This window comes from Lentinus tigrinus (assembly GCF_003813185.1).
Source record: "Lentinus tigrinus ALCF2SS1-7 unplaced genomic scaffold L226scaffold_7, whole genome shotgun sequence".
NCBI classification, from domain to species: domain Eukaryota; kingdom Fungi; phylum Basidiomycota; class Agaricomycetes; order Polyporales; family Polyporaceae; genus Lentinus; species Lentinus tigrinus.
Window position 1 is genome coordinate 898,924 of NW_027137916.1, and position 23,243 is coordinate 922,166.

At 56.6% G+C, this 23,243-nt stretch overlaps 11 protein-coding genes across 11 annotated transcripts; 7 read left to right on the plus strand and 4 right to left on the minus strand.

Moving 5' to 3' along the window:
• Positions 1–47: 47 nt before the first annotated feature.
• Positions 48–1,429, minus strand: L226DRAFT_483473 (uncharacterized protein). The gene is made up of 6 exons (XM_067677010.1): positions 1,294–1,429; positions 975–1,244; positions 855–905; positions 707–772; positions 592–657; positions 48–531 (listed from the first exon to the last, which is right to left on the minus strand). The coding sequence occupies exons 1-6, from the start codon at positions 1,303–1,305 to the stop codon at positions 484–486; spliced, it is 513 nt and encodes a 170-aa protein (XP_067537684.1). The 5' UTR covers positions 1,306–1,429; the 3' UTR covers positions 48–483.
• Positions 1,430–3,107: 1,678 nt separating this feature from the next.
• On the plus strand, positions 3,108–5,144 carry L226DRAFT_569316 (uncharacterized protein; the record flags this gene model as incomplete). Its single annotated transcript, XM_067684282.1, has 4 exons — positions 3,108–3,740; positions 3,791–4,087; positions 4,138–4,260; positions 4,314–5,144. 4 exons carry the CDS (start codon positions 3,108–3,110, stop codon positions 5,142–5,144), a joined length of 1,884 nt encoding a protein of 627 aa, XP_067537685.1.
• Positions 5,145–6,318: 1,174 nt separating this feature from the next.
• On the plus strand, positions 6,319–7,484 carry L226DRAFT_569317 (60S ribosomal eL8 domain-containing protein; the record flags this gene model as incomplete). The annotated part of the gene is made up of 6 exons (XM_067684283.1): positions 6,319–6,357; positions 6,446–6,566; positions 6,632–6,809; positions 6,860–6,947; positions 7,003–7,295; positions 7,352–7,484. The coding sequence occupies 6 exons, from the start codon at positions 6,319–6,321 to the stop codon at positions 7,482–7,484; spliced, it is 852 nt and encodes a 283-aa protein (XP_067537686.1).
• Positions 7,485–7,841: 357 nt separating this feature from the next.
• Positions 7,842–8,495, plus strand: L226DRAFT_459732 (uncharacterized protein; the record flags this gene model as incomplete). Its single annotated transcript, XM_067675539.1, has 3 exons — positions 7,842–8,047; positions 8,110–8,153; positions 8,224–8,495. 3 exons carry the CDS (start codon positions 7,842–7,844, stop codon positions 8,493–8,495), a joined length of 522 nt encoding a protein of 173 aa, XP_067537687.1.
• Positions 8,496–9,100: 605 nt separating this feature from the next.
• Positions 9,101–10,635, minus strand: L226DRAFT_559242 (uncharacterized protein). Its single transcript, XM_067683286.1, has 3 exons — positions 10,268–10,635; positions 10,065–10,124; positions 9,101–9,999 (listed from the first exon to the last, which is right to left on the minus strand). Exons 1-3 carry the CDS (start codon positions 10,586–10,588, stop codon positions 9,259–9,261), a joined length of 1,122 nt encoding a protein of 373 aa, XP_067537688.1. The 5' UTR covers positions 10,589–10,635; the 3' UTR covers positions 9,101–9,258.
• Positions 10,636–10,745: 110 nt separating this feature from the next.
• On the minus strand, positions 10,746–12,041 carry L226DRAFT_483482 (uncharacterized protein). The gene is made up of 7 exons (XM_067677011.1): positions 11,919–12,041; positions 11,734–11,848; positions 11,640–11,673; positions 11,391–11,510; positions 11,220–11,328; positions 11,065–11,156; positions 10,746–11,008 (listed from the first exon to the last, which is right to left on the minus strand). The coding sequence occupies exons 1-7, from the start codon at positions 11,942–11,944 to the stop codon at positions 10,914–10,916; spliced, it is 591 nt and encodes a 196-aa protein (XP_067537689.1). The 5' UTR covers positions 11,945–12,041; the 3' UTR covers positions 10,746–10,913.
• A 169-nt stretch (positions 12,042–12,210) lies between these two features.
• On the plus strand, positions 12,211–14,922 carry L226DRAFT_611484 (uncharacterized protein). The gene is made up of 11 exons (XM_067686290.1): positions 12,211–12,353; positions 12,409–12,671; positions 12,728–12,808; positions 12,869–12,916; positions 12,965–13,033; positions 13,086–13,403; positions 13,465–13,593; positions 13,652–13,990; positions 14,038–14,479; positions 14,545–14,590; positions 14,653–14,922. The coding sequence occupies exons 1-11, from the start codon at positions 12,268–12,270 to the stop codon at positions 14,728–14,730; spliced, it is 1,899 nt and encodes a 632-aa protein (XP_067537690.1). The 5' UTR covers positions 12,211–12,267; the 3' UTR covers positions 14,731–14,922.
• Positions 14,923–15,350: 428 nt separating this feature from the next.
• Positions 15,351–16,489, minus strand: L226DRAFT_544598 (uncharacterized protein; the record flags this gene model as incomplete). Its single annotated transcript, XM_067682284.1, has 7 exons — positions 15,351–15,437; positions 15,498–15,671; positions 15,727–15,840; positions 15,901–16,002; positions 16,054–16,186; positions 16,241–16,371; positions 16,436–16,489. 7 exons carry the CDS (start codon positions 16,487–16,489, stop codon positions 15,351–15,353), a joined length of 795 nt encoding a protein of 264 aa, XP_067537691.1.
• Positions 16,490–16,721: 232 nt separating this feature from the next.
• L226DRAFT_569323 (uncharacterized protein) lies at positions 16,722–18,139 on the plus strand (the record flags this gene model as incomplete). The annotated part of the gene is made up of 5 exons (XM_067684284.1): positions 16,722–17,061; positions 17,126–17,259; positions 17,311–17,508; positions 17,560–17,727; positions 17,786–18,139. 5 exons carry the CDS (start codon positions 16,722–16,724, stop codon positions 18,137–18,139), a joined length of 1,194 nt encoding a protein of 397 aa, XP_067537692.1.
• Positions 18,140–19,112: 973 nt separating this feature from the next.
• On the plus strand, positions 19,113–21,549 carry L226DRAFT_505179 (WD40 repeat-like protein). The gene is made up of 2 exons (XM_067678016.1): positions 19,113–19,490; positions 20,054–21,549. The coding sequence occupies exons 1-2, from the start codon at positions 19,176–19,178 to the stop codon at positions 21,356–21,358; spliced, it is 1,620 nt and encodes a 539-aa protein (XP_067537693.1). The 5' UTR covers positions 19,113–19,175; the 3' UTR covers positions 21,359–21,549.
• An 860-nt stretch (positions 21,550–22,409) lies between these two features.
• On the plus strand, positions 22,410–22,775 carry L226DRAFT_483490 (uncharacterized protein; the record flags this gene model as incomplete). Its single annotated transcript, XM_067677012.1, has 1 exon — positions 22,410–22,775. A coding segment is annotated over one exon (366 nt), but the record flags the coding sequence as incomplete, so codon positions are not given.
• Positions 22,776–23,243: the final 468 nt, after the last annotated feature.

The following is a 23,243-nucleotide window of genomic DNA, read 5'->3' on the forward strand; positions in this document are numbered from 1 at the left end:
TTGAATGTTCCGCCTCCTCACACTCGCTTTGCTGGCGAGATACTTATCCGGATGCACGTTGTGATGGGCCCTCCATTAATGGGCGACATCGAGGGCGATGGAATCTAGACCGAGGTAGTGATTACAGTGAGAGGTACTGCCGTTGTCACCCAGACCGAATGTCCATGTCAAGGGCCATGCCTGGGCCAGTGCATTACAGCATGACTACACTATACGTGAGCAATACGAGTATCGCGGGACACCAGCACATGTAATGCTGAGTGGCACAACTCGCGCGACATGACACGGCCATGGCCGTGACGCGGCCTTAGTCCTGGGCAAACACAGGTGCCGTCGGTACCTTCGAAAGCAGCACAGGTAGACCACGACAGAGACTGCGACCCCGTTTGTGCGTCGACCGAAATTAGCGATGACAGAGATGCGTAAGTTTGTGGGAGCAGAGCAAAGTGTAGGGTCGCCTGGTGTTGGCTGTTCTGGTGCTGCCTAGTCGATCACGCCCAAGTGGTCTTCTTTGATTGTGCCGATAGCGAACTGCGAGAGCCGAACTTCGCGTGAGCCCCGCGGTTTGGTGACTTAGAGTGCGGTACGTACGATCTCTGTCGCGTCAACGCGCGTTCCAACAATTTTGAGACGTACGCGTGTATTCTTCTCGATGATCTGGGGACGTGTCAGAGGAAGTAAATACGCTACAGAGGGAGGTACCGACCTGGTCCTCGGATGCGAACGATGGTGGATTCGAGTTGGGGTCGAACTTGAGCTCGGGGTGGATAAGCTGTGGTCACGCAAGGAAGCGAACATGGTCAAGACATTCAGGGTCGCAAAAACAAAGAGTCGACGAGCGACGAATAACTCACCTGGTGCGAGACGAACACATTCAAAGGCCCGACATCCGCGAAGAAGCCCATCTGACCATCATAGCCATAGCCCCGCTTGTAACCGGCTTCCCAACGTTACATGAAAGGGTTAGAGCGCACCTTGTTCACATTCACGACCACACCATCCATGACCTGGCCCTTGAACGGTTTGAAGACGATGGCACGGTAGCGGGTGACGAACTCAGCCTGGCCGCTGCCAGGCATGACCAAGCCCTTGCCAATGTCGAGGATGGAGACGACAGCAATGATGTAGCCGAATTCGCCTGAGCAGGTACCCTCGACGTCCGAGTAGAGCTTAGACTCGAGGAACTGGAGCATGCGCGGGCCGAAGTAGGAGGGGTGGAGGTGGATGGTGTGCGAGAGCTCTTTCTGCGCTGGGTCATCATATGGAGGAGAAGCCGTGTTTGGGGCAACTTACGATAAAGAACATGGCGTCCTCGGCGAAGTAAGGCGTAGACCGCAGCCCGGTCTGCCTTGAGGTTGGATGTTTTCGCGGTCACTGTCAGAGTTCAGGCCCACGGCGTCAAACCCAGTGAAAACGGGGGAGATTCAGAGGGAATAAGAGAGAATCTCGGCTAGTCATAGTAGGCGCCGCAGGAGATTCGCGCAGAATCGCACGTTCTCCCGAAAATGAGACAAATAGCGAGTATTCACGATTGTTGGCGAATGTATGCGAGACCGGCTACTTCAAATCCCACTCATTCGTTCTGAATCCCGCTAGACGCACACAGGTAGCACGAATACATGAGAATGTATGAGATTTCCAGCAAATATCGATGCGAGTGAATTACTGCGAATTGATAATATTAATATCGTCTAGTCTACTGTCTACACTCTAGTACTACTACATCCCTCTCGGGCCTCGGATTCATCCGCGACGCCAAACTCAAGACTCGTACATGCTCGCGGTGACGCACCGCGGGTGCGGCGACTTCCGGGTTGCGTTCCGAGCCTGACAAAAAGAAACTCAGCGATGGAGCCGAAGAACAGCGGACAATGCATACCTTCTGATCTGCATTTTGTTGAATGCGCTCCCTTGCATGCATTCTTGAGTGCCTGAAGAACGATCATGTCAACTTGCACTGATGGGATGCATGAGTCAGAGAGCGTACATGTCATACAGCTTGAATCAGCCTTGGTGAAGTTTGCGATGTAGTTGTTGGGGTCGTGCTCAAGCACACAACCAAGATACAAGTTTCTAATGCGGTAGAGTATAAAAATTAGTATTGGCGACATTGAGATCAAAGGCAACATACTGTTCACCTACCTTGTATTCCTTCGCCTTGCTGGCATCGGGCTTGTTCCGAACTGTCCATCCACCTGTCAGCCGAGCTAATACGTCAAGACAGCACGTACCGAATGTCATGGTTGTACTCACGTTATCTTCAGACGGTGCACGTTACCAGAGGAAGATAGATATCTGCATCCGGGAACGGGGGTATGGGACCATCGGGATTGGCAGAGTATGGCGGTGTTGGAGAGTAAACCTGCGGAGGCGCTCTGGTTGCGCAGTCTTATAGACGGCTCAACAAAATCACATTCTCTACGCTACAACAGGTGAACACAACTTGAGGGTGGACTGTATTCGGGAGGATTCGTGCTGAATCTCGCAGCCAGACCTAGAACGCGAGGGGATGAGAGACGAGACAAAGTCAAGCGCCTCGACGGCTGGCAATTCGCAGACATTCGCGCCCAATCGTGGGAAACGCTCCGAAATTCCATCTAATTCCCTCTCCCTCTCCCCCGTTTTCACTGGGCGTCAAAGCTTGCTGGGTCGGGTCAGCGGCGCCTACGCTCCGCTACGACCTTGACTTCGACCTTCACCGGTGCAAGTTTCACTAGTAACTCTCCAGTGAACACGGCAAGAGATTGGGGACAGGTTGTTGTATCCGAGTTCTCGATATTCATGCAAGCATGCACAACCTGGATATGTGAATGGTACTCGCAGAAGTTGTGTACGCATCAGACAGAGTACCACCAGCAGACAGGTTGGTTTCGCGGACGGCAGCGCAACACCGTCTCGATCGTGACTTGCCGGTATGTCATCGTACTCTTTCTAACGAAAGTGCTCGTGTTAGCATCCGGGCGGTGGTAGTCAGCCTCCTCCTAGGTATAGCCTGGTCCCGAGCTCCCTTTCTCTCTCTCTCTCGCCTCTTGCTTTCTCCCTGCTCTCGTAGTTCTCGACTTGCTTTCACCAAACACCATCGCCAGTGCTATCCACTTGATCTCGATATGCTTGCGCTCCTCCTCGCCATCCTCTTCCACGCCCTCCTCGCCGAGGCTCCAGTCGATGGTCGAGTCCTTGGACACAACCCCGGTTCGCTGACCCTGGCAATCCCCACACTTGCGGTCATCATCCTCGTCCTCGGTCTCGTGCTCATCCTGTCTACCATCACCAAGTCCTCTGGCATCACTTTGGCGGCTTTCATCTTCACGGTTAACAAGTGCACCTCCCTCGCTGGCCTCCGCGCACTCGGCTTCCTCCACGTCCGGCTCTCTACCGGCACCTTCCGTCCTCAGCTTGGCGAACTTAGCACACTCTTCGTCGACTGCTCGGCTGAACTCCTGCAGCCGCTTCGCGTGTTCTCCGTCGTCGCCCTCTGGATCATCACACTCAGGGCCTCGACGCAGTGGCTGCACGCTGAGCTCGTCTCCACCTCCACCTCCGCGGTCCTCGCTGCCTGTCCCGGCTGTGTGTCCCATGAGCAGCTCATCTCTGGCCAGGCGGCTGACCTGAGGGACATTCGTGCGGTTCTCGAGGGCGCTCGGTCTGTCGCGGCTGACACGGAAGCCCGCCTCGTCAAGAAGGAGGACGAGCTCGCGCAGGTCAAGGGCTATCTCAGCACGGTTCATATCCAATCCGAGGTTCGTGCTTGTTCTGATGTATTCTGTTATCGTGCTCACGTTCGTCCCAGGTCGTTCTTGAGGCATTCAAGGCTAGGGTCGCGGCACTCGAGGCAGAGGTCGTCGCTGCCCGTCAAGATGCTGCTGCAGCCAATGCAAAGGTCGACGAGCTGGTACAATTGCTCACCGCCGGACGCAAGGACACCCAGGAGAAGGACACGATCATCGCGGAGCAAAAAGACGAGCTCAAGGCATCCTCGGAGGAACGGGAGGCGATCAAGGCTGAGCTCGCTGCCGTAAACGCCTCCAAGACCCGGGTGGAGACCTCTCTCGCTGCCAAGGAGAGCCTCGCCGTGATGAACGCCAAGGTACGCTTGTTCGTACTTTGTGATGGTCATGTACTCATCGACGTGTGCAGATGATGGAGCTGCTCAAAGCCAAGATCAAGGACCTCGAGCGGGTCGCCTGTGACGAGAAGGCCAAGGTAGACAATGCACAGGACAAGGCGAACCTCGCGAAGCGCGAGGCTGCTGTGTATAAGGTATGCCGTGCTCCTTTCTATTGCACTTTTCCCTTGCTCACTCAATCTCCTAGGCCAAGACGGAGCGCCTGGAGATTACCACTGAGCGCCAGACTAGGGAGCTCGAGCAGAAGACACAGGAGCTCAAGTCGTGCCACGAGCAGCTCACCGAGCTCAAGCATCACACCCAGGACGCAGCGGAGGCGAGCCACTGGAAGTACGTGGCCGAAACCCTCGCATCGGACCTGAAGACGAGCACCACGGAGTGCATCGACCTCATCGCCCAGCTTAACCGTGTCACGGCGGCGTACCATGAGAGTCACGCCGAGGTCGAGGAGCTGCAGTACGCCCTGAATGCCACTACCCAGGAGTCACCCTCTTCGGCCCAGACTGCATCCGGAGCTAGTCAACCGCCTTCCCCATCAGCAGCGCAAACATCCAACCGGATGGATGAGCAGACTGCTTCTGGGAAGGCGTGCGACACTCGCGTGCGGTCACTGTTTGCACGCGAGCACTACGCTCAGATGGATGCGGCCATGGAGGTCAAGGAGCGGGAACTCGCGGCTGCTCACGAGGAGATCGCCATGCTGAAGAAGGCACTCCAGAGCAAGGGCAAGACCTCAGCTCCTACTTCGGCGACCAAGAAGGCCCTCACTCAAGCTCGGACGCCGACTCGCACGAAGTCTGCCAACGTGAAGGCGGACAAGGAGAACGTTGTCCCTCACACTCCTCCTTCCAACTCGATGTTCTCTCCGGTCTCGGTCTCTCCCCTGCGCAGGGCCGTCGCCACTCTCAATATGCCGAGCTCGCCTCAACACTCGACCTCTCCTAGCACGACCTCTCGGATCCCGCGCTCATCGATTCCGACGCTCACTCGACCTCCTCTTGCTCGTCTCCCTCGATAGGCTTGTCTCATGGCCCCAGCGGTAGCGCTCTTCTACCGCTCCTCCCTGGTGCATCCGTCCCTTGTTCATGTTCCTCGACAAGGTCACATCCAGCCTCATCGGTCGGAGCTCCCTCTTCCGACCCTCACGCAGAGGCACCTAGTCTGCGACATGCGCTCACGCCACCACGCCACCGCCTAGCAATGTTCCTTCTGCGGCTCCTTCCATTCGCCTCCCGGCTCTCTTCTCAGCTTGCATCAATATACCCCAGGAACCGGCACATGCAGTATACCATACATAATAGGTTTCGGACAGCATACGGTTTCGGATAGCATACAGTCTCGGATGGTACACAGGTCTCGGTTAATAGTCGTCAAGTACGGCCGGCTCGGTATAATATGCACTAGTATAATAGTCTCTCTTCCTCCTCTTCCCTCCCCGACACCTCCACCCTCCTGGGAGATTCCGCTACGATACCTCCTCCCCTCTACCCGCCGCCTCTGGCTCCCCATCCTCTCCTCCTGTTCCTCCACTCCGCGATACCTCATCCTCGGCTCCGCTGCGATACCCTTCCTTCCCCTTCCTCCCAGGCACTCCGTTTGCATAGGACTCGTTTGGTTTCGGATAGTTCCAGTATACCAGTATAACCCCTCTTGCCAGAGTTCAGTTATTTATGCAGAAAACCCCATTAAACCCTCCACATCACGATTGCGATCGGCCACACATTCCATGCGAACTTGAGCTTGAGCTTGAACGTTTGAACAGTGGCAGAGCACTGTGTTGCCTTCAGCGAATCATCGAACCGAAGCGATCGCAAGGCGGAGCGCCCATCGATGGGTCGGAGCTCAAATATTGGGCTCATGGGAGCCCCAAATGGAGCGGAGCTAGGATCTTCAGCCACGCGTTGGAAACTTTGTCGTTCCACCCCCCGTCTCAAGCCAACAACCGCAAGCCGACGTCAAGACCTCCAACCAACGACAATGGTGAGCATATCTACGTCGTCGATGCGCGTCGTAGTGCACACGGAGCAGCGAAGGGTCCTGCAAATTCGAGAGAAATAGGATGGATGGTGCGTCTTACACCCGGATGAAGCTCACTAGCCTGTCTGACATATGCCTCTAGCAGGACCCTCCCGCACTAGCAATAACTACTCTACAGAGCTGACCCCCATGTGGGGCAGCGATGATGTACGAGTATGCTGGGCTCGCATCTGCTATCCTTCTGGACAGTGGACGTGAGCGTTAGAGCTCCGAGTGCACAGCGACGGCGGCGGCTTTCTTTGCTGCATAGAGCCATGCTGACAGCCTCGTCTCAATGACCAGCCCAAGGCCACGAAAGGATCCGGCAAGAAGCCCGCCCCCGCCCCCTATGGCACCAGCAAGGGCTCCTCGAAGGTTCAGAAGAACCCCCTCTTCGAGTCTCGCCCCAAGAACTTCGGTATCGGTATGTCCCATTGTTCGACGTGGCCACCCTCACTGTGTCGCTGACGTGGCTGCCTATCCTTATAGGTCAGGACATCCAGCCCAAGAAGGACCTTACCCGCTTCGTCAAGTGGCCGGAATACGTCCGCCTTCAACGCCAGAAGGTTATCCTCAGCCAGCGCCTGAAGGTTCCCCCTGCTATCGCGCAGTTCTCCCATACCCTTGACAAGAACACTGCTACGCAGCTGTTCAAGCTCTTGAACAAGTAGGTCTCGTAGGTCATTGGTCACTATATCATATACTGATCTTCCGCAGGTACCGTCCCGAGACGAAGCAGGAGAAGAAGGCTCGTCTTGACGCTACCGCCAAGGCCACTGCTGAGGAGAAGGAGGCACAGGCCAAGGTATGTCTGAGGTACCTATAATTGCATGCAACAGCAGCTGACGATGCCAAACTAGGACTCCAAGAAGCCCTTGTTCGTCAAATACGGCCTCAACCACACCGTCGCCCTCATTGAGGCCAAGAAGGCGTCTCTCGTAGTCATCGCCCACGATGTCGACCCCATTGAGCTCGTCGTCTTCCTTCCTGCCCTCTGCCGCAAGATGGGCGTCCCCTACGTCATTGTGAAGGGCAAGGCCCGTCTCGGCACGGTCGTCCACAAGAAGACCGCTGCTGTCCTTTGTGTCCAGGACGTCAAGAGCGAGGACCAGCGTGAGCTCGCTACTCTCGTCAGCGCGGCGAAGGCCAACTTGTAAGTCTTGATTCTGACTGTTCTACTTCGTCGCGAGACTGATTGCGGTACATCAGCACCGACAAGTACGAGGAGCAGCGTCGCCAGTGGGGCGGAGGTGTCCGTGGCGCGAAGTCGACCCAGATGCTCCGCAAGCGTGCCAAGGCTGCTGGCCAGACTCTCTCTGTTGCGAACGCGTCCAAGCTCTAAATGGCTCGCCGTTCTGTTCTGGTCGATTTGGGCTGTTGTCGCCTCTCAAAAGACAGATCTTGTCGTCGTCGCTGTATTGCGCACATGTGTGGCATATGCTTATGGTACATGAAATGTATGCTTCATGGTCTCCGGTGGTCCATGTGTCCACCTGTCACGATTACGTTGTCGAATTCTTGTCGACTGCCTTGATCGGGATCGACGCTCGATGTAAGCCTCGGGCGTCAGTGTATTTGTGTTTCCCGCGCGTTGTATTCTGTACAAGTATCTTCCTTCCTCCTGCGACGAGCTCAATTGTCGACGTCGACATAAAATTAGTTGGCCGGACGCTCACAAGGTTCTGTACGACTACAAATCATGCAACAGCCGTCGTTTTATGGAGGTTACGCTGGGCTGAACTTCGATGTCGCTGGGGCGATGGGGTTTGCGTCGCAGTTGGGACCGCAGACGGTCCTTCAGAGCGCAGACTTGAACTCGCCCGAGGTGTTTAAGCAAAACATCCAGCTCGCGCAAGGGCAGATCGCCCGCGTGCAAAGCCTTGCGCGCAATGCTCTAGGAGGGATGTGAGTGACGAACATACCGCGTCGCCGGTTCGGATGTCAACTGACGATTGGTTCATATGCAGACAAAACGCATATTACCTGGGCACGAACCCTATGCAGACAGCGGGTATGGCTCGTCCCATCTCCACATCTTACTGCTTCGGAGCAAGGTCGCGCTGACGGCGTTGCATCTGTAGCGGACATTGCAGGGCTGAAACAAGCATTGTTCGAGCTCGTCGAGCTGCTGCGGCAGACTGGCGTCGGCGCGCTCCCCCTCGAGCCGCCACAGGTCCCGGACCCGCGCCCCGAGAGCGCGCTCGTCGAGGAGGAGAGCCGGGTCGTGCAGGCGTTGTACGAGCGACAGCAGCGGATCCAGGACGCCGCGTCCGTCGTCGCGGGGTTCTTGAGCTTTGCAGGAGCGGGCGAGCAGCCGGGTCCTGGGAGCAGCGCGGCCGGAAGGAGAGCATAAAATGCACACTTGGCGCACCGAGAGTGTACACCCCGTTGAACGAGTGCGAGAAGTGATAGACATTGAACCCGACTGGACCCACCACATTTATCGCGCATTGCGGCTGCGAGTTAAGTAGATAGATCGTAGAGAGACAACAGGCGTATCGAACATTGTTACGAAACACTTCCTTCGCGGGCCGCCGGTGCTACTTTCATCGCGAGACACGTACATTCGTACTGTATACATACATAGGGAATATGTTTGGCTTCGAACCCCCCCGAAGTACTGCATCTTCCTTCCTCTTCTTTACTGTCTCAACAACCTGCTGCCTTGGCGGATTCTGACGCGGCCTTCCTAGCCTTGGTTCAGCTCACGTAGAGCGGATATGTTGTGTTGTGGATTGGGCAACCTCCTGATATCATTCTCTTCCTCGGGAGTACGACTTTCTGGGCCTAGCTGAAGTTCTCTCCCAGGAACGCTTTTTCGGGTTTCGAAAATCAGAATCAAGGTTTTTGATTATGAGTCCGCTCAGAGCTTCGGCATCCTCATACGTGAAGAAATTATGAGCTTGAGAGTCAATATATGACGTGACGCGAGAAAATCTGCATAGTGCAACACCAAACGCGGTTCTGCTGCAAGATTAAAGACGACAAACCGTATCGCAGCTGATGCGAGCCAGTGTCGTAAACATGCGCTGCCATCCAAACATCGCACTTCCACTCCCGTTAATCAATATGAGTTCAAATATCCAAGATACATCGACGTACATGACACATTCCCACTAGTTGGCACCCCTGCCAACCCCACGCTTCGTGATCAGTTCACCACGCCACGGGCCTCCCCCTCGCCCGCGTCCTCGTACAACCCCGCGCATGGCTGCACCGCGCGGGGGCATTGGGGGCATACCATGGCCTCCTCTGGCAGAACCACGACCTCGAGGTGGCGGATGTGGGTGAGGGTGCGAGTGCGAATCCACGTCCATCTGGGCAGTGTCGCCGCCTCGCGGCGGGACGACGCGACGTGGCTGGTGCCCGCGTGCCCCGCGTTTCGCCCCTCGTCCGAATTGGATCGTGGACGGGACGAGAGCGAGCGAGTCGAGCGCGTTCGCGAGCGTGTCCACGTCGTGGGATGCGCCGTGTGCTGGGGCAGCAGACTCGGACTCTCTTGCGCGTACGGGCCGCTCGACTTGGATCTTCTCGAGGAGGATCTCGTCCTCTGAGGAGTCGCTGTGTCCATCGTGAGGGTGCTCCGAGTCCGTTGGGGCTTTGTCGTGGGCTTTGTGTGCCACATCCTCTTCGGCCACAGCTGTGTCCTGGTCCTCCTGGTTCTCGGAGTCGCGCGCCCTCCATGGGCGGCGGAGCATGCTCGCGCCCTCGCCCCATTTCTTGAGGAGGCCGCCGACGCCCTTGTTCGTAACGGCGAAGAAGTACTCCTTGGGGTAGCCGTGGGCCTGGATGAGGTGCTGCCTGCGGCGCGCGGGGGTGGAGAAGACCCCGGGGCAGGTGGCGAGGAAGCAGGCGAACTGCGATGGGGTGCATGGGGTATTCAGAGGGGGTTGGATGTGCGACGAAAGGCGGTGATACGTACGATCTTGTCCCCGCGTTCCTGGCGGACGGCTGCTATTGGGTCGTGGCATTCGGTTTGGTGCTGCGGTAGGGGATGCGATAGTCAGTGTTTGTACTGATTATTGAGTACTGGACCTGCGGCCTGCAGCATTGTGGGTTCTCGTAGCTATGCGCGTGGAAGGGAGGAAGGAAAGAGAAGTGAGGGACGAAGCACGAAGCACTTACCAGCTCCAAGAGTCGCGCGTCGGGAAAGACGCACCCACAGCCGTTCTCCTCACAGACGTGGGCGTGGTACATGGCATAGTGCTGCTCCAGCTCGCGTGTGCCGGAGAGCTCCGTCGGGCGATTGGGCGGATGGCAGGTCGGAGGGAGGGTGCATAGCAGGTAGCTGGGGCCGGCGGAAGAGGGCGATGGGTCCGCGTCGGAGTGTGGCGGCGGGGTTGCGCTTGTGCGGAGAGCCTTGAGGGTGGGCGAGGAGGGCGGAGAGGACGAGGGGGAGATGTCGTGGGCTGCTGGAGAGCGGGCGCGTTTGAAGGACGCGGCCATCGTCCTCGACGTCTGCGATCGAGCCCTGCGTACCGGGTGCTGGTGGCGAGTTTAAGTCGCGTTATGGGCGCTTGCATATCAGACTTCGTCTTCACGTCTGCCACTCTAACCACGCGAATGAATCAAACGAAAACAGAACGGGGACGTAGACCATGTCCTTCATGCGTGTAAAAGGTATATTGCAGGGTAAATCAAGCATCTATGTATGTATGTAGATAACAGCGTCACATCTACTATGCGTAAAGATCATGAGCACAGTGTATGGTATAGTACAGAATCGCGTCGAGCTGAGGGTATCATGTACCAGTCCTGGACCAGTCCAGTCTCAATCAATCTCTTTCTCGACGCCCGCGTGCTCGTGCGCATGCTCCACAGCGATCTCGAGCTGCTTCGCTGCGTTGACGGCGCTCAGGTATGCATCTATGTGTCAACCGTCAGCTGTGTATTGCGCACATCAGTAGGACATTGATACGCACTCCAGAAGAGCGAAACGACGCCAATGGTGATGAAGCGGAGATGGTGGGGGACGACCGCAAAGTTGACGATCTGAGTGGGGATGAAGACACCCCTGTGCGATAGTAGCACGCGTGAGAAGGCAGGCGGACGGATGTGATGGAGGCAGGAGACGTACCAGTTACGCAGGAGGGTGGGGACGTATGCCTCAGATATACGCTCCTTGGCGTCGTTGACAGACTTGCCCTCGAGGAGGGTTAAGCTGCCGAAGAACATCGCTACCACACCTGGGGTTGCGCGATGGGGATAAGCATTATTCCGCGCGACGAAGGAGAGAGTGGGAACGGACCAGGAGTAAAGACGAACTGGTCGAGGTAGACCTTGTATGCGACGGCCTTTGTAGGGGAGGTGAACTGCATGCGGTTGAGGAATTGGAGCCATTTTGTGATGACAGGCCCGAAGATGGCACCTGTGCAAGAGGTCGGAGGCGCAGTTAGCGATGCGGGGATGCGGGGTAAGAAGGAATTGCGGGGAAGTGTGGGGTATGAGCGGGAACGGCAGCACGAGGGTGAGGGCAGGAGGGACATTGGGGACATACCACCGTAGAAAGACAAGCGAGCTGTACGCATCCACTGATGGCAGCAAGAGTGGATAGTCAGAAGGGAGAAGGAGAGGATGCTCGGTGGACGTACGTCGTGGTTGGCGCCCTTCTTCTCAAAGGCCTGCTGGGCGAGGATGTCGCCGGTGCCGAAGAGGACGACGGAGGTCGCGCATTGGGTGACGAGGGGCTTGCGGATGAGGGCCTGGCTGTTTGTCGGGGTGTGCGTTGACTGGGTCAGTGAACTCTCGCGAGGGACTATCTCGCACGAGACCTCACTTGAACGCGTGAAGTAACCTCGACATGGCTGAGTTCTGCTGGCTGCGCTCTCTGGTTGCTTTTGGGCGATGGGTGAGGGTTGGAAGGACACTTGCGGGGTGAGCTGGCAGAGATGGCCGCACGGTCGACTGCTGCGAGGAAAATAGTCGGGCGATTGGGGCTCGCGTACTGTGTGTGGAGGCGCACTCGGATCCCGGTCCCGGTGTCCGGCCCGTAGCCCTAACCCCAAGGCCAGTTCGAGACGCGGTCACTTGCCTGTGTGCCGTGTCGCGTCCTGCCAGTGCCATCGTCTGCTCTCGCGTCTCTCGCGCTCTCTCTCGTTCTCTGCTCTCGTGTCTTGTCCAGGCTGATGCCACCGCCGCTGGAAGGATCCGTCGAGGCGAGCAGGGCAAAGCGCATCGAGCGCCAGCAGGCCCGCCTCAGAGACCGCGGAGGGTACGCCTTCTCCCCTCTTCCCCCGACCCGCCCTCCCTCTCACGCGTCTGCGCAGCATATTCAAGCCCTCAGAACACAACTCCTTACTTGACTTGCTACTTGCCCGTGGTGTGAACGGCGAGTCCCCCTCCCGCGCCAACTCTCCCCGTCGATCTCGCAGCCGTTCTGCCTCCCCAAACCGCAAGCAGCAGGCCGCACAAGCTGCCGCCACAACCAAGGCTACAAAGTCCGACAAGAAGCCCTTGCGCGGAAGAAAGTCTCAGGCTCCTGTCAAGAATGAGCCTCCCGCTCAGGACGCGAGTCAGGACCCCGTAGCAGGTCCGTCTTCACCCTCTCGTTTCTAACCCTCACTATATGCATCGTTCTATACCCAGGACCATCCAAGTTATCTGCCCCCGAGAAGGCCACCAAGTCTCGCTCAGCAAAGGGGACCAAGAAGGGAGCTCGTGCCGCCGGTCTGTGGCTCTAGTTGTCCCAGTTGCTGTCTCTGATTAACAGTGACTGGCCTTCCACAGACAAGCACGAAGATGGACCAAACTTGGACACTGCTACCCCCGCCCCTCGTACGTCCAAAGCATGCTATATGTAGTTGCTTGCTTACACCTTCACAGCACCGGCGAAGCCGAGCAAACCACCTAGAGGCAAGGCCGCTAAAGCAGCCAAGTCATCACCACCCGATGGTGCGTATACCACCAGCCCTCCTTCTTCCAGCCCTCCCTCAGAGTTTTGCAGAGCCCGTACCAAAAAAGAAGCGTGCAACCAAACGGAAGGCCCTTCCCCCGGAACCCGAGCCAGACCCAGAACCTGCGGTAGACGACCATCCCAGCGATGATGAACCTCTGGCGCCCGCTCCTGCGGCACGCAAGAAGGCCAAGACCAAGGTTGTGGCAGTCTCGGACGACGATGATGACAGGCCTCTTGCACAGACATCTCGCAAGAACTCGAGGACAAAGGCGAATCCCGCCACCACCAAGGCGAAGGCGAAGGCCAAGATTGCAGCGCCGAAACCATCTGAGGACGATGACGAAGAACCTCTCAAGCCGCGCAAACGTAGGCGTTGTTTTTACAGTTTGTATCTACCTCGCTGAACGTTGTGTTTTGTCCATGATAGGTTCAACGAGAAAGGTCGACCCCGATCCTGTCGACGACGTCCAGGAACCACCTCCGCCTCCACGTCCCTCGAAGGATAACAAGGGGAAACGGAAGGTCCACGACGACGATGACGCAGATCCTCTTGATGGTGTGGATTTTTTCATCCAGTGTGAGGCATGCGTAGTATCTAACCTCTCGTCTCCCAGATGCGACCGTGCGGCCTGAGCCTGCCAAGAAAGCGAGACGCGAGAAGGCACTGGCGGTGGCGGATGAGGATGAAGATGATTTGGGGAAGGCGACCAAAGCTAAAGCGCGCGCGAGGGACAAGGAGGACGAGAACACTGACGATGACGATCCGCCCCTCGCGAAATCTCGCCAGCACGCGGCTGCGTCGTCAAGACCGAAGACGAAGGACCCTCCGCGATTGCCCGCTGCGAGTCTCGATGCCGCAAACGGAAGGGAAGTCGACGACGAGCCCAAGCTAGCCGCCAAGTCTACTAAGGGGAAGCGGAAGTCTGCACAGGACGAGGACGAGGATGAGGAGGGTACGTATAATATTAATGTCTACGGACTTGGCTCATTCGCCGTACAGACGATACAATGCTATCTGCCCCTGTTGCCGGGAAGAGCGCGAAACGTGCGAAGGCTGATGCTACATCCAAGGCAGAGGCAGCCAGAACGAAGTCCAGCAAGACTTGTGTGGACGACTCGGATCGCGAAGACGACGACGACGACGCGCCGCTTGTGAAGGCAAAGACGAAGCGGAAGAAGGCTGCGGAAGGCGAAGAGTCGGCTCCTGTAAAGAGTCGGAAACGGCGCGTGGCAGAGACGGAGAAGGCTGCAGATGAGGAGCATGATGAGAATGATGCTACGTCTGCCTCCAATACCAGGGACGGTAACAGGCAGAAGAAACTCCGACCACCGGACGCCGAGCCTGTGAAGCATCCGCGCGAGGACGTGCCGGCAGATGAACGTAGACATGAACGGGATGGTGCGCAACCTGAGGCTCGCAAAGTCTCCCGCTCTAAAGCGCCGTAAGTCTTCCAACTCATCACCCGGCTGGAAAGGCCGCAGTTTGCTCATGACGTGTCTTCTTCAGGCCGGTGCCTGTACCTAATGGCGTGAAGCTGAAGCCCAAGCCTAGGGTGAGTGGCCACAGTCGCGCTGGATATTATGTGGAGGCTGTTATTGACGATCCTTTACATAGCCACGGATGTCTATGTTCCAGCCGCCCCCGATTCCGGACGAGGACAGCGATAGAGACCCGATAGACTTTCTTTCTTGATGGACTCGCTGGGATTGCCAGACTTAGTAGAGATACCCGATACCCATCGTACCCGTCATACCGTCATATTCGTCCTCGGCTGCAGATGGGCGCAACGGCTGTCATGTATGTAGCATAGAACTGTGTAGTCATAGACCGAGTCGTGTGGGCTGTAGATGTCGCGATATCGGATACCGCCGTGAAAGAACCAGGTCGTTGTACGTTACGTACATCATCACTGAGCTTTCTCTTCTGCTTAACCCAGGTTCACCGCTTTCGTCATCATCAACTCACTCACGTCCTGAACTGAAGAGCAACATCAGGATGCCTACACGCATTGACAGTGAGCATTCTCCCGCCTGTAGGTGGAAGTGTCATGGATGATACAAGGGCACGAACAATCTGGGGAATGGACAGGACAGAGGGAAGTAGGGCTGCGATGGGAAAGAGGTCAAGGATCAAGCGGACTCATCAGGAGTTCAATCCCGGATAGGAGGATGGCTCAGTTCCATCCGCAATTTTCCCGTACTGCATCTTGTTCTGTTTCGAGTCCAGTCCCAGACATTGATATACTCTCTTGCCGTACCATTATCGACGCTTTGTGGTTATGGTCTTCTTGCTATGATTATGTTTACATATTTCTATGGCATCTCGATAGGCCGTGTCAGACTCCATCCGTGAACAGTTGCTCGAACCTCTTCCTCCCCTGGATCCTCGGGGAACATGGGCTGCCATCCACCACGAGCATGAGTGCAAAGATGCGCAATGCACATCACAGGGATACGCACCGGATATTTGCGTGTCAGGATCTCTTCGCAATGCCAACCTCGTTGACGAGCCTTGATGAAGAAGTCCATATCACGCTCTGCAAGATGAGGGCGGTGGTGTGTGAAGAAGCAAAGAACCACGGCAGGCTTTCTTCTCGAGAGTGCGGCATCGCAGGAGTTGAGCATGGCATCGTGCTAGTGGTACGTCAGGATGCGACACGAATAGATCGAAACAGATCGTGGCACAGACCTGCGAGTGATTGAACACGAGATCGGACATGATGACAAGGTCGAAAGAGCGGTTTTCGTCATTCTCCGGCAGGACTTCGAGCAACGGCTCGATCGGATGGCCCCAAATGTAGCCCTGTAAGACGTGTTTCAGCAAACGAGAACGTACTGCGTTTTGCCTTGTATGACAACATACCTTGACGCAGACCCGGGATCGGTCGCATTCATCGACGTTTAGGTCGACGTTGTGGGTGATATTGTCCACGAGGGCTTGATCAGGATAGTCAGTCAGGACAACCTAGTTGAGGCGGTTAGCTAGAAGCATGCACAGAGGTGAAATAAACCTTACACATTTTGCGCCGTTCTTGGCAGCGACGATTCCGGGTAACGCTCCGCCCGCACCGAGCTCGAGGACGTTGCGATCGCGGTAGAGCTCTGGGTGATCATCGAGATACGATGCGAATGCGCGAGACGCGTTCCAGCTATCGCCAACATCAGCTGAGGAGTAGGGACGCAGAGTGAAGCGGAGATCTTACAGGTAATGCCCCCACAACGGATGCGAGCCAACGAGTCGGATGTCGATTTTCTTCCAGTCTTTGTCGCCACTTGCTTCGCGCTCGCGAGTGTACGTTGCTACTGTAGGCTCTGGGGAAGGCGGCCTTGGAGGCTCCTAGAGGTGCATGTTCCTATGAGATGCTTCTATGCAGTATGCCACTCAGGGCAATGCGCACAGTGAACATATCGTCGAGAGCCAAACCCCCGTCATCGGAGTCGATTGAAGACATGACTTGGTTTTTTTTTGGTCAGGTTTGCGTAAGGTTCCTAACAAGCTGCGTGAACTGCCATGCCACTTGAACATTGGTATTGAACGGTTACGCTCAAGTACTTCAAGTACGTCGTTCGGCATGTCCGGCGCTCGTACAAAATCATTGAAACCCCGAAAACACACATAAGTCTCAAGTACTTATCATCCGGCTTATGTATGTACCCAGTCTACCTTTCCTCCCTTCACCCACCATGGCGCAATCCAACAATACCGGTCAACCGTTGCCTCAGAATCCGTTTCAAGCGACGGAGACGGAGTCAGACTGCCACGAAGCCTTCAAATGCTGCCTCTTCTTTGAGGCCCATCATGGCTGGCATGAGTTCTCCGACACACTTGCCCGACCAACATCTGAAAACATCATGCTCAAGACCTCTCCACAGACAGCAGCCCGTATCCTCGGCTATACACTTATCTACGCCCCGGATTCTACTGGCCGTCTTCGTCTCGCGAGGGAGATCAATGACTGCAATAGGGACGCGGAGGTCTTTGCTGGTCTAGCGCACCTGTACACCTTCGGCTTCATTCGTATCTGTGAGTCCTCTTCGTTACCTCGTCACCCCGCATTGTCCATCCCAACACCGCATCCCTTGGACAGTTAGAAACCCCAAGGGTCCCACCCCTTCAACTTCAGCCCTCCTCAGCCCGCGCAAGTCATTCGAAGACGAAGCGAGCGGACAAGAGGCTAACGTGTTGCGTGCTGGTAGCACGCCGAGTGAGCTCAAGAAGCGGGTGAGTGTTCTCAACCGTCTCCGCCATCCAAAATGGTGACCGCCCGCCCAGGTGCTACTGCGCGAAGACTATAAGTGTGCATTCACTGGTCGTACCGACCGTGACACCCTCATAGCTCGCCGTGCTGCCAATCCCTCGGACGTTCTTGTGCCCGCTCCTGTATCCACTGCCCATGTTGAGGTGGTGCATATAATCAGTCAGTCCATTTCGACTGGCGTGGAGGGCCTGACGGATAATGCCAAGGCCAAGGTGTGCCACCTCCGTCTCGAATCTTTACATCTCACTCAATTTTGCATGCAGCTCCAGTGGTATGGTTCTGCGGCGGCCCTCATCACTCGGTTCTCGGGAACCGATGTTCACGTTTTGCTTGGCGGGGACACAATACATACGCCCCTCAACACCATGGCGCTCTCACATGACTCCCACAAAGACTTCGACCAACTGGAGGTGTATCTGGAACCTGATCTGGTCTGTCATGACTTCTCGGTCTAGCGAGAGCTAGGTAGCTAACGTGTTGGACTAACAGGATGAGCAACTGAACCCCATTCCCGACCATTACAAACTGAAGACGTTTCCAGGCTGGGAATTCTTGCTTGAGGCGAGTAAGTCCCCAGTCGTTTTCAAAGCGGGTCAAGGCGACGACGGTACAGCAATCCCTACCCCCAGCCCCAAACTGCTCGCACTGCACGCTGCGGCAGCTCAGATCGCGCACATGTCAGCCGCTGCGGAGATTTTGGACCGATACGAGATGGACGAGGACTCGGGGGGTACAGGACTATCTGCCGGCGACACCGACATGGCTGCCAGTCACGTGAAGTACTTCCAGCTGGTGCGCGCTTTGCACGATGTGCAGAGGGCTCGAGAACGTCCGGACGACTAGGAAAACTCCGCGGAGAGCTCCGTGGAGAGCCATACGCGTCCGTCACAGATGGGTCACAATGACCTTGTCCCTCCTTGTCCGTGCACGGTGTGACCAGGCGCTCCCCGTCCGCCTCCCGCCCCGACGTTATAGCCTATGGCTGTAGCCTGTGTCCTCATTCTTTGCAAGCCACAATGCGCAGTGCATGGTGGTCATGTTCTTTCAAGGACATTACATCGCCCGCCACTCAAGCTCAACCACTACGCACCCTGAGGTCACTGAGCCTGAGCTCCTCACCCGGAATGAGGGGAGGGTAGCGAAGATGAATGTTGAGGGCATTCTGAGCGGTTGGAGTGATTTATATTGATGTGATAGGCAACAAAGTGTCGACCACATGTACAAGTGGCTAGTGGCGCGAGACAAAGCGTTGGGCGGCAGCGCAGGGCGGGACGTCGGGTCTGGCAGAAGATTGAGGTATCTTGACCCTGTGCGTATGTGCTTCTGTTCCTGTGTTTACGGCGAGATTCAGTTCCGATGGATGGAGTGTAATGTACGATAGTGTATGATACCGTTGAACGTTAATCACAATGATCGCGGCTTCTTGAGCTCTTTGCAAGTTGATCTCTCAATTTCTCTCGGATTGTGACATATCTATAGGACTGTTGCAGTAGCAGGAGAGGTACTTGACATAGCGATGTCATTACGGTTGTTTTTAAAACATAACGTTGACGTTGAGCGCTTGAGCGCTTGCCTCTGGCCTTGACCTCATACTGCTCTTCCACCATCCCCGACTGCTGTTGCAATACAGCTGTTCTCAGAAAGATAGGCCCCTCACGGAAAACTCTCACGTCGTGTATTCAGTCGCGACGTACGGAAGAAACCCTGGGTTGGAATTGGAGACTATGTTACTGTAGGGCGTCTGAGTGCCTACGCGGTCACGCGCTGAACACGAACTTGACACGACGGCGCCTCTTTCGTGTTCTCAACCTCGACCACCGTCTCCTTCATCTCTTCCTTCTCAGTACTCTTCATACCCCTCCTACAGCTTACAACGGACATGGCATACACCCCAAAGACACCCACACGACACGGCCGGTCGCGATCCGAGACGAAAACGCCACTCTCTTCGTCATTCTTCGGTAGCAACAACCTCGCCGATGCGTCGAATCCGTTCATCGTCGCCAGCCGGCCGGCATCACGGGCAGCATCCCCAGTGAAGAAAAGCTCGACGCAGGTGCAGGCGTCTTTGAAGAAGCAGGCGAGCGTTGGACTCATCCGGAAGGGCGGTGTGGAGAGCAGGTTGGATGTTGTAACGAGAGATTATGTCCCACCCCCGCCGAAATCGGAGAAGCGGTCAAGGTCGCAGCCATCGGTGAGTTTTGATTAGACGTTCTTATCTTGTGTTCCTGGTCTAGTTTGTTATTCTGGGCGAGCATGTCCGACCATTTGTGCTATGCTGCGACTCTCGCCTCCCATCTTCAGCGCGATGGACTCCTGTCCGGATTGCAGCCTTAGGGGGCTGTTTGCGAGGGGGAATCGCCTGTAAACGTTCTGAACGGCCACATGATAGGGTGGTCGAACAGGAAGGAACATGGAACTTCACCATGCCTGCACAAGTTCTCGCAGTGATCTCGTATCTGGATGTTGGGACGGCGGGCCGCAGAGAGATGATGGTTCACTCTCAGCTGCTCCGGCAAGAGGTCTCTCGCCCGTTGTTTTTGGTGTCTACCAAGCTCCATGTTTGGATTGCAAACTCGTGCAGTACGCGCACTGTTGTCTCCGTTCGCGCGCTTCCTGCTTCCATCCGACTTGCTTTGTTCTTTTGTTGCCACTGGTCTACTTGCCACACATCAGCTGTTGAGGATTTATAGTACCACCGCGTTCTTTTCTGCTTCTTACCTCTCACTCACTGCCATGGACTCACCCGCATCTCAGCGCGACAACAGGGACCGTTTCATCACGACTCGCGACCCTGCGGACGAGGTCGCAGCGACACTCGACCTCATGTCGCTTAACCCCGAGTCCGCTTCGCCTGGACACACGGCCCGCCTCGCGGCAGCGACAGGTGTGCCACTCAACCGCCGTATTCTTGCCTACCATGAGCCTCCACCGGCTGCCTCTTCCGACCCTCTCATGACTCAGGCCCGCGAACTCGTCCGACCGTTATACGCACGGGCAGGTTCGGCATCCGGCAGCAGTTCTGGTTCGACGGGTACCAAGGATCGAAAGATATCCACGTCCGCCCAACGCGTCCTGGACGCGCCGGGCATGATCGACGACTTCTATCTCAACCTCATCTCGTGGAGTTCGCTGAACGTCGTTGGTATCGCTCTGGGCAGTAGCGCGTATGCCTGGAAGGCGGAGACGGGCGAGGTCACACTCATTTCGGAGGGACCAGAGGATACATACATCTCTTCGCTCGACTACTCCAATGACGGACAGTACCTCGGTATCGGATATCCGAACGGTGCGGTTGAGCTGTGGGACGTTGAAACGCAGCAGAAGCTCCGCACGATGGCCGGCCACTCCGCACAGGTTGGCGTGCTCTCATGGAATGGCCACATCCTTAGCTCGGGTTGCCAGGATGGCAGCATCTGGCATCACGATGTGCGGGTTGCGCGGCACAAGGTCATGGAGCTGCTCGGACACCAGGGAGAGGTGTGTGGGCTCAAGTGGCGTTCGGACGGAGAACTGCTTGCCAGCGGCGGAAACGACAACGTTTTGAACATCTGGGACGGACGCGTCGGAGACGTCGGACCCTCAACTCCTTCAAGTGCGCGCTGGACGAAGCGTAACCACACCGCCGCGGTGAAGGCCGTGGCATGGTGCCCCTGGCAGCCCGCTCTGTTGGCGTCGGGGGGTGGAACGTCGGACGCAACGGTGCACATCTGGAACACGACAACCGGTGCACGGCTACACTCCCTAGTCACCCCTGCGCAGATCTCGTCGATCCAGTGGTCTCCGCATCGGAAGGAGTTCCTTACGACGCACGGCTACCCGACGAACGCAATCATGGTCCACAGCTACCCGTCGATGGACAAGATTGCGGAAATCAAAGACGCGCACGACTCGCGTGTGCTGTTCAGCGCAATCTCGCCGAATGGCGAGCTGGTGTGCACCGCGGCGGGCGACGAGAACTTGAAGTTCTGGAAGATTTGGGAGGCGCCGAAGATGAAGAAGAAGGAGGCGAAGGACTCGAGGAAGGGGAGCACTGCCGTGGGTATCCTGGGTATCCGGTGAGCTTGCAGGGTGGGCCGTCGGACGGCATTGTACCAGTATCTCGCTTTGTTATGCACGAGTTCTTCCCAGCTGAAATCTTCTTGAGCTGCGGGGTGGTTTTGGATTGTCAATACTACTACTCTGCTGCTGTAGCCTGTCTACGGTTGTTGTGAACAACATATACATTCCATTGGTTGACAGTGAAGACCGTCTTGCCTTTTTGGTTCGTCGTCACCCTGTTCGGTTCTGAGGTAGCTACATGGCAGGCACGACGGACGGCGGCTCTTGAACTTGAACACGAACCACCATCAGCCTACTACAACACATTTCTACCTATCCACACTCTTTTTGACCAGCGCAACGCGAAATGCGCTTCCCCAGACTAACCAACCTCTTTCATCGGCGCGTGAAGTCGGATCCAGAGATCCACCGCCTCGCGTCCGCGCCCATGGCCCACCCAGCGACACGCCCAATATCCTCTTCGTATATCGCGCAGTTCGCCCTCCCCTCGTCGCTGTCGACCTCGGAGTCGGAGCTCTTCAACTCGTTCGTCCCAAACGGCTCTTACCCGTTCTCGACACCCCGGCTTCCTCCCCTGGTCCTCTCACCAACACTTCCTGTGTACGTTCCTCCGACCGACCTTGCTACTGTGGGACCAGCACTCTGTCGCGCATCGGACCCAGTCGAACAACACAACCAGGGCGTGCTATCGATCTTAACGCAGCGAATTCGGGACCTCGAAACAGCATTGTTGGAGGAAAGCGAGGCGAGTGCAACTGTCGCGTCTTTGGAGGCTACTCTTGAAGGCGAGCGGGCCGCTCGCGAAGCCGCGGAAGTCGCCAATGCTGCCCTCATGGACAACGTCTCCTTGCTCCAGGCAGAAGTGCTGCAACTGCGGCGGGACCTCTTCTTCGCGCTTGCTCAGACTAGTCAACCGTCGACATCGTCAACTTCGACCTCTACTTCGGCGGCATCTATGTCGATCATTGATACAACGTCTGGCGAACTGTCTCAACATGGCTACTCGGCAGTGGTCGCAGAACGCGACCGCCTGCGGCGTTTCGTCGAGCTTATGGTCTCTGTTGACGCTCACAAGCCCGTCATCGACGCTGCGTATCAGCAAGTCGTAGAGGGAGAAGACCCGGAAACCGCACTGGTGGACGCTATCAAGAGTGCAGCTGCACAGCAAGACAGTGTCTGGCGCCGCCTTCTTGAGCCGGTCGTTGGCGTGCGCACGCAGGACCAGTATCTCGCACAGCTGAGGTGCACTCTGGATGCGCGGCGGCAAACTGTAGACTGGCGCAAGAGGGCGAAATTCTGGAAGGGTGCTGCGAAGGAGGAGGGCCGGCATGGGGACACTGTCACTCCGTCTGTGTCTGCTCTTTCAGACGTCGCTGTCGTCCTCCCACAAGATCGTCAAGAGAAGGTTCAAGATATGACGATACGGCTCAGGGCTGGGGAGTTGCCTCTCCGCGTTGTCCACGCTGCCGTTGCCAGTCCTGAAGAAGTCTCAGCGAATTCTCAGTATGCTGCCGCACTGGACACGCACTCTTCTGACGCAGACGCTTCTGCAAACTCCGTCTCTAGCGACCTTCCTGCGGCAGGCTCAGGTTCTTCCTCTAGCTCTTCCTCCGGCAATCGATCTGAGATGGACGCGATGACCGAGCTGAACACTAGTCTGGTTGCCAGTGGGTCCATGCAGCCTGATGATTCTATCCCGGCAACTTCGTCGTCCATTGTACTCCCGCCGGTCAGTTCCAACTCCACGGCCCGTGTCTCCGCGTACAGCAACCTTCCCCCACTGGCGAGCGAAACGTTCCGGGCAAGCCACTCGATCAAAAGCTTACCTTCGCGCGGGTCGCGGCGCGGCCTAACGCCATCTGCGTCGACGTCCACGCAGGCGTCC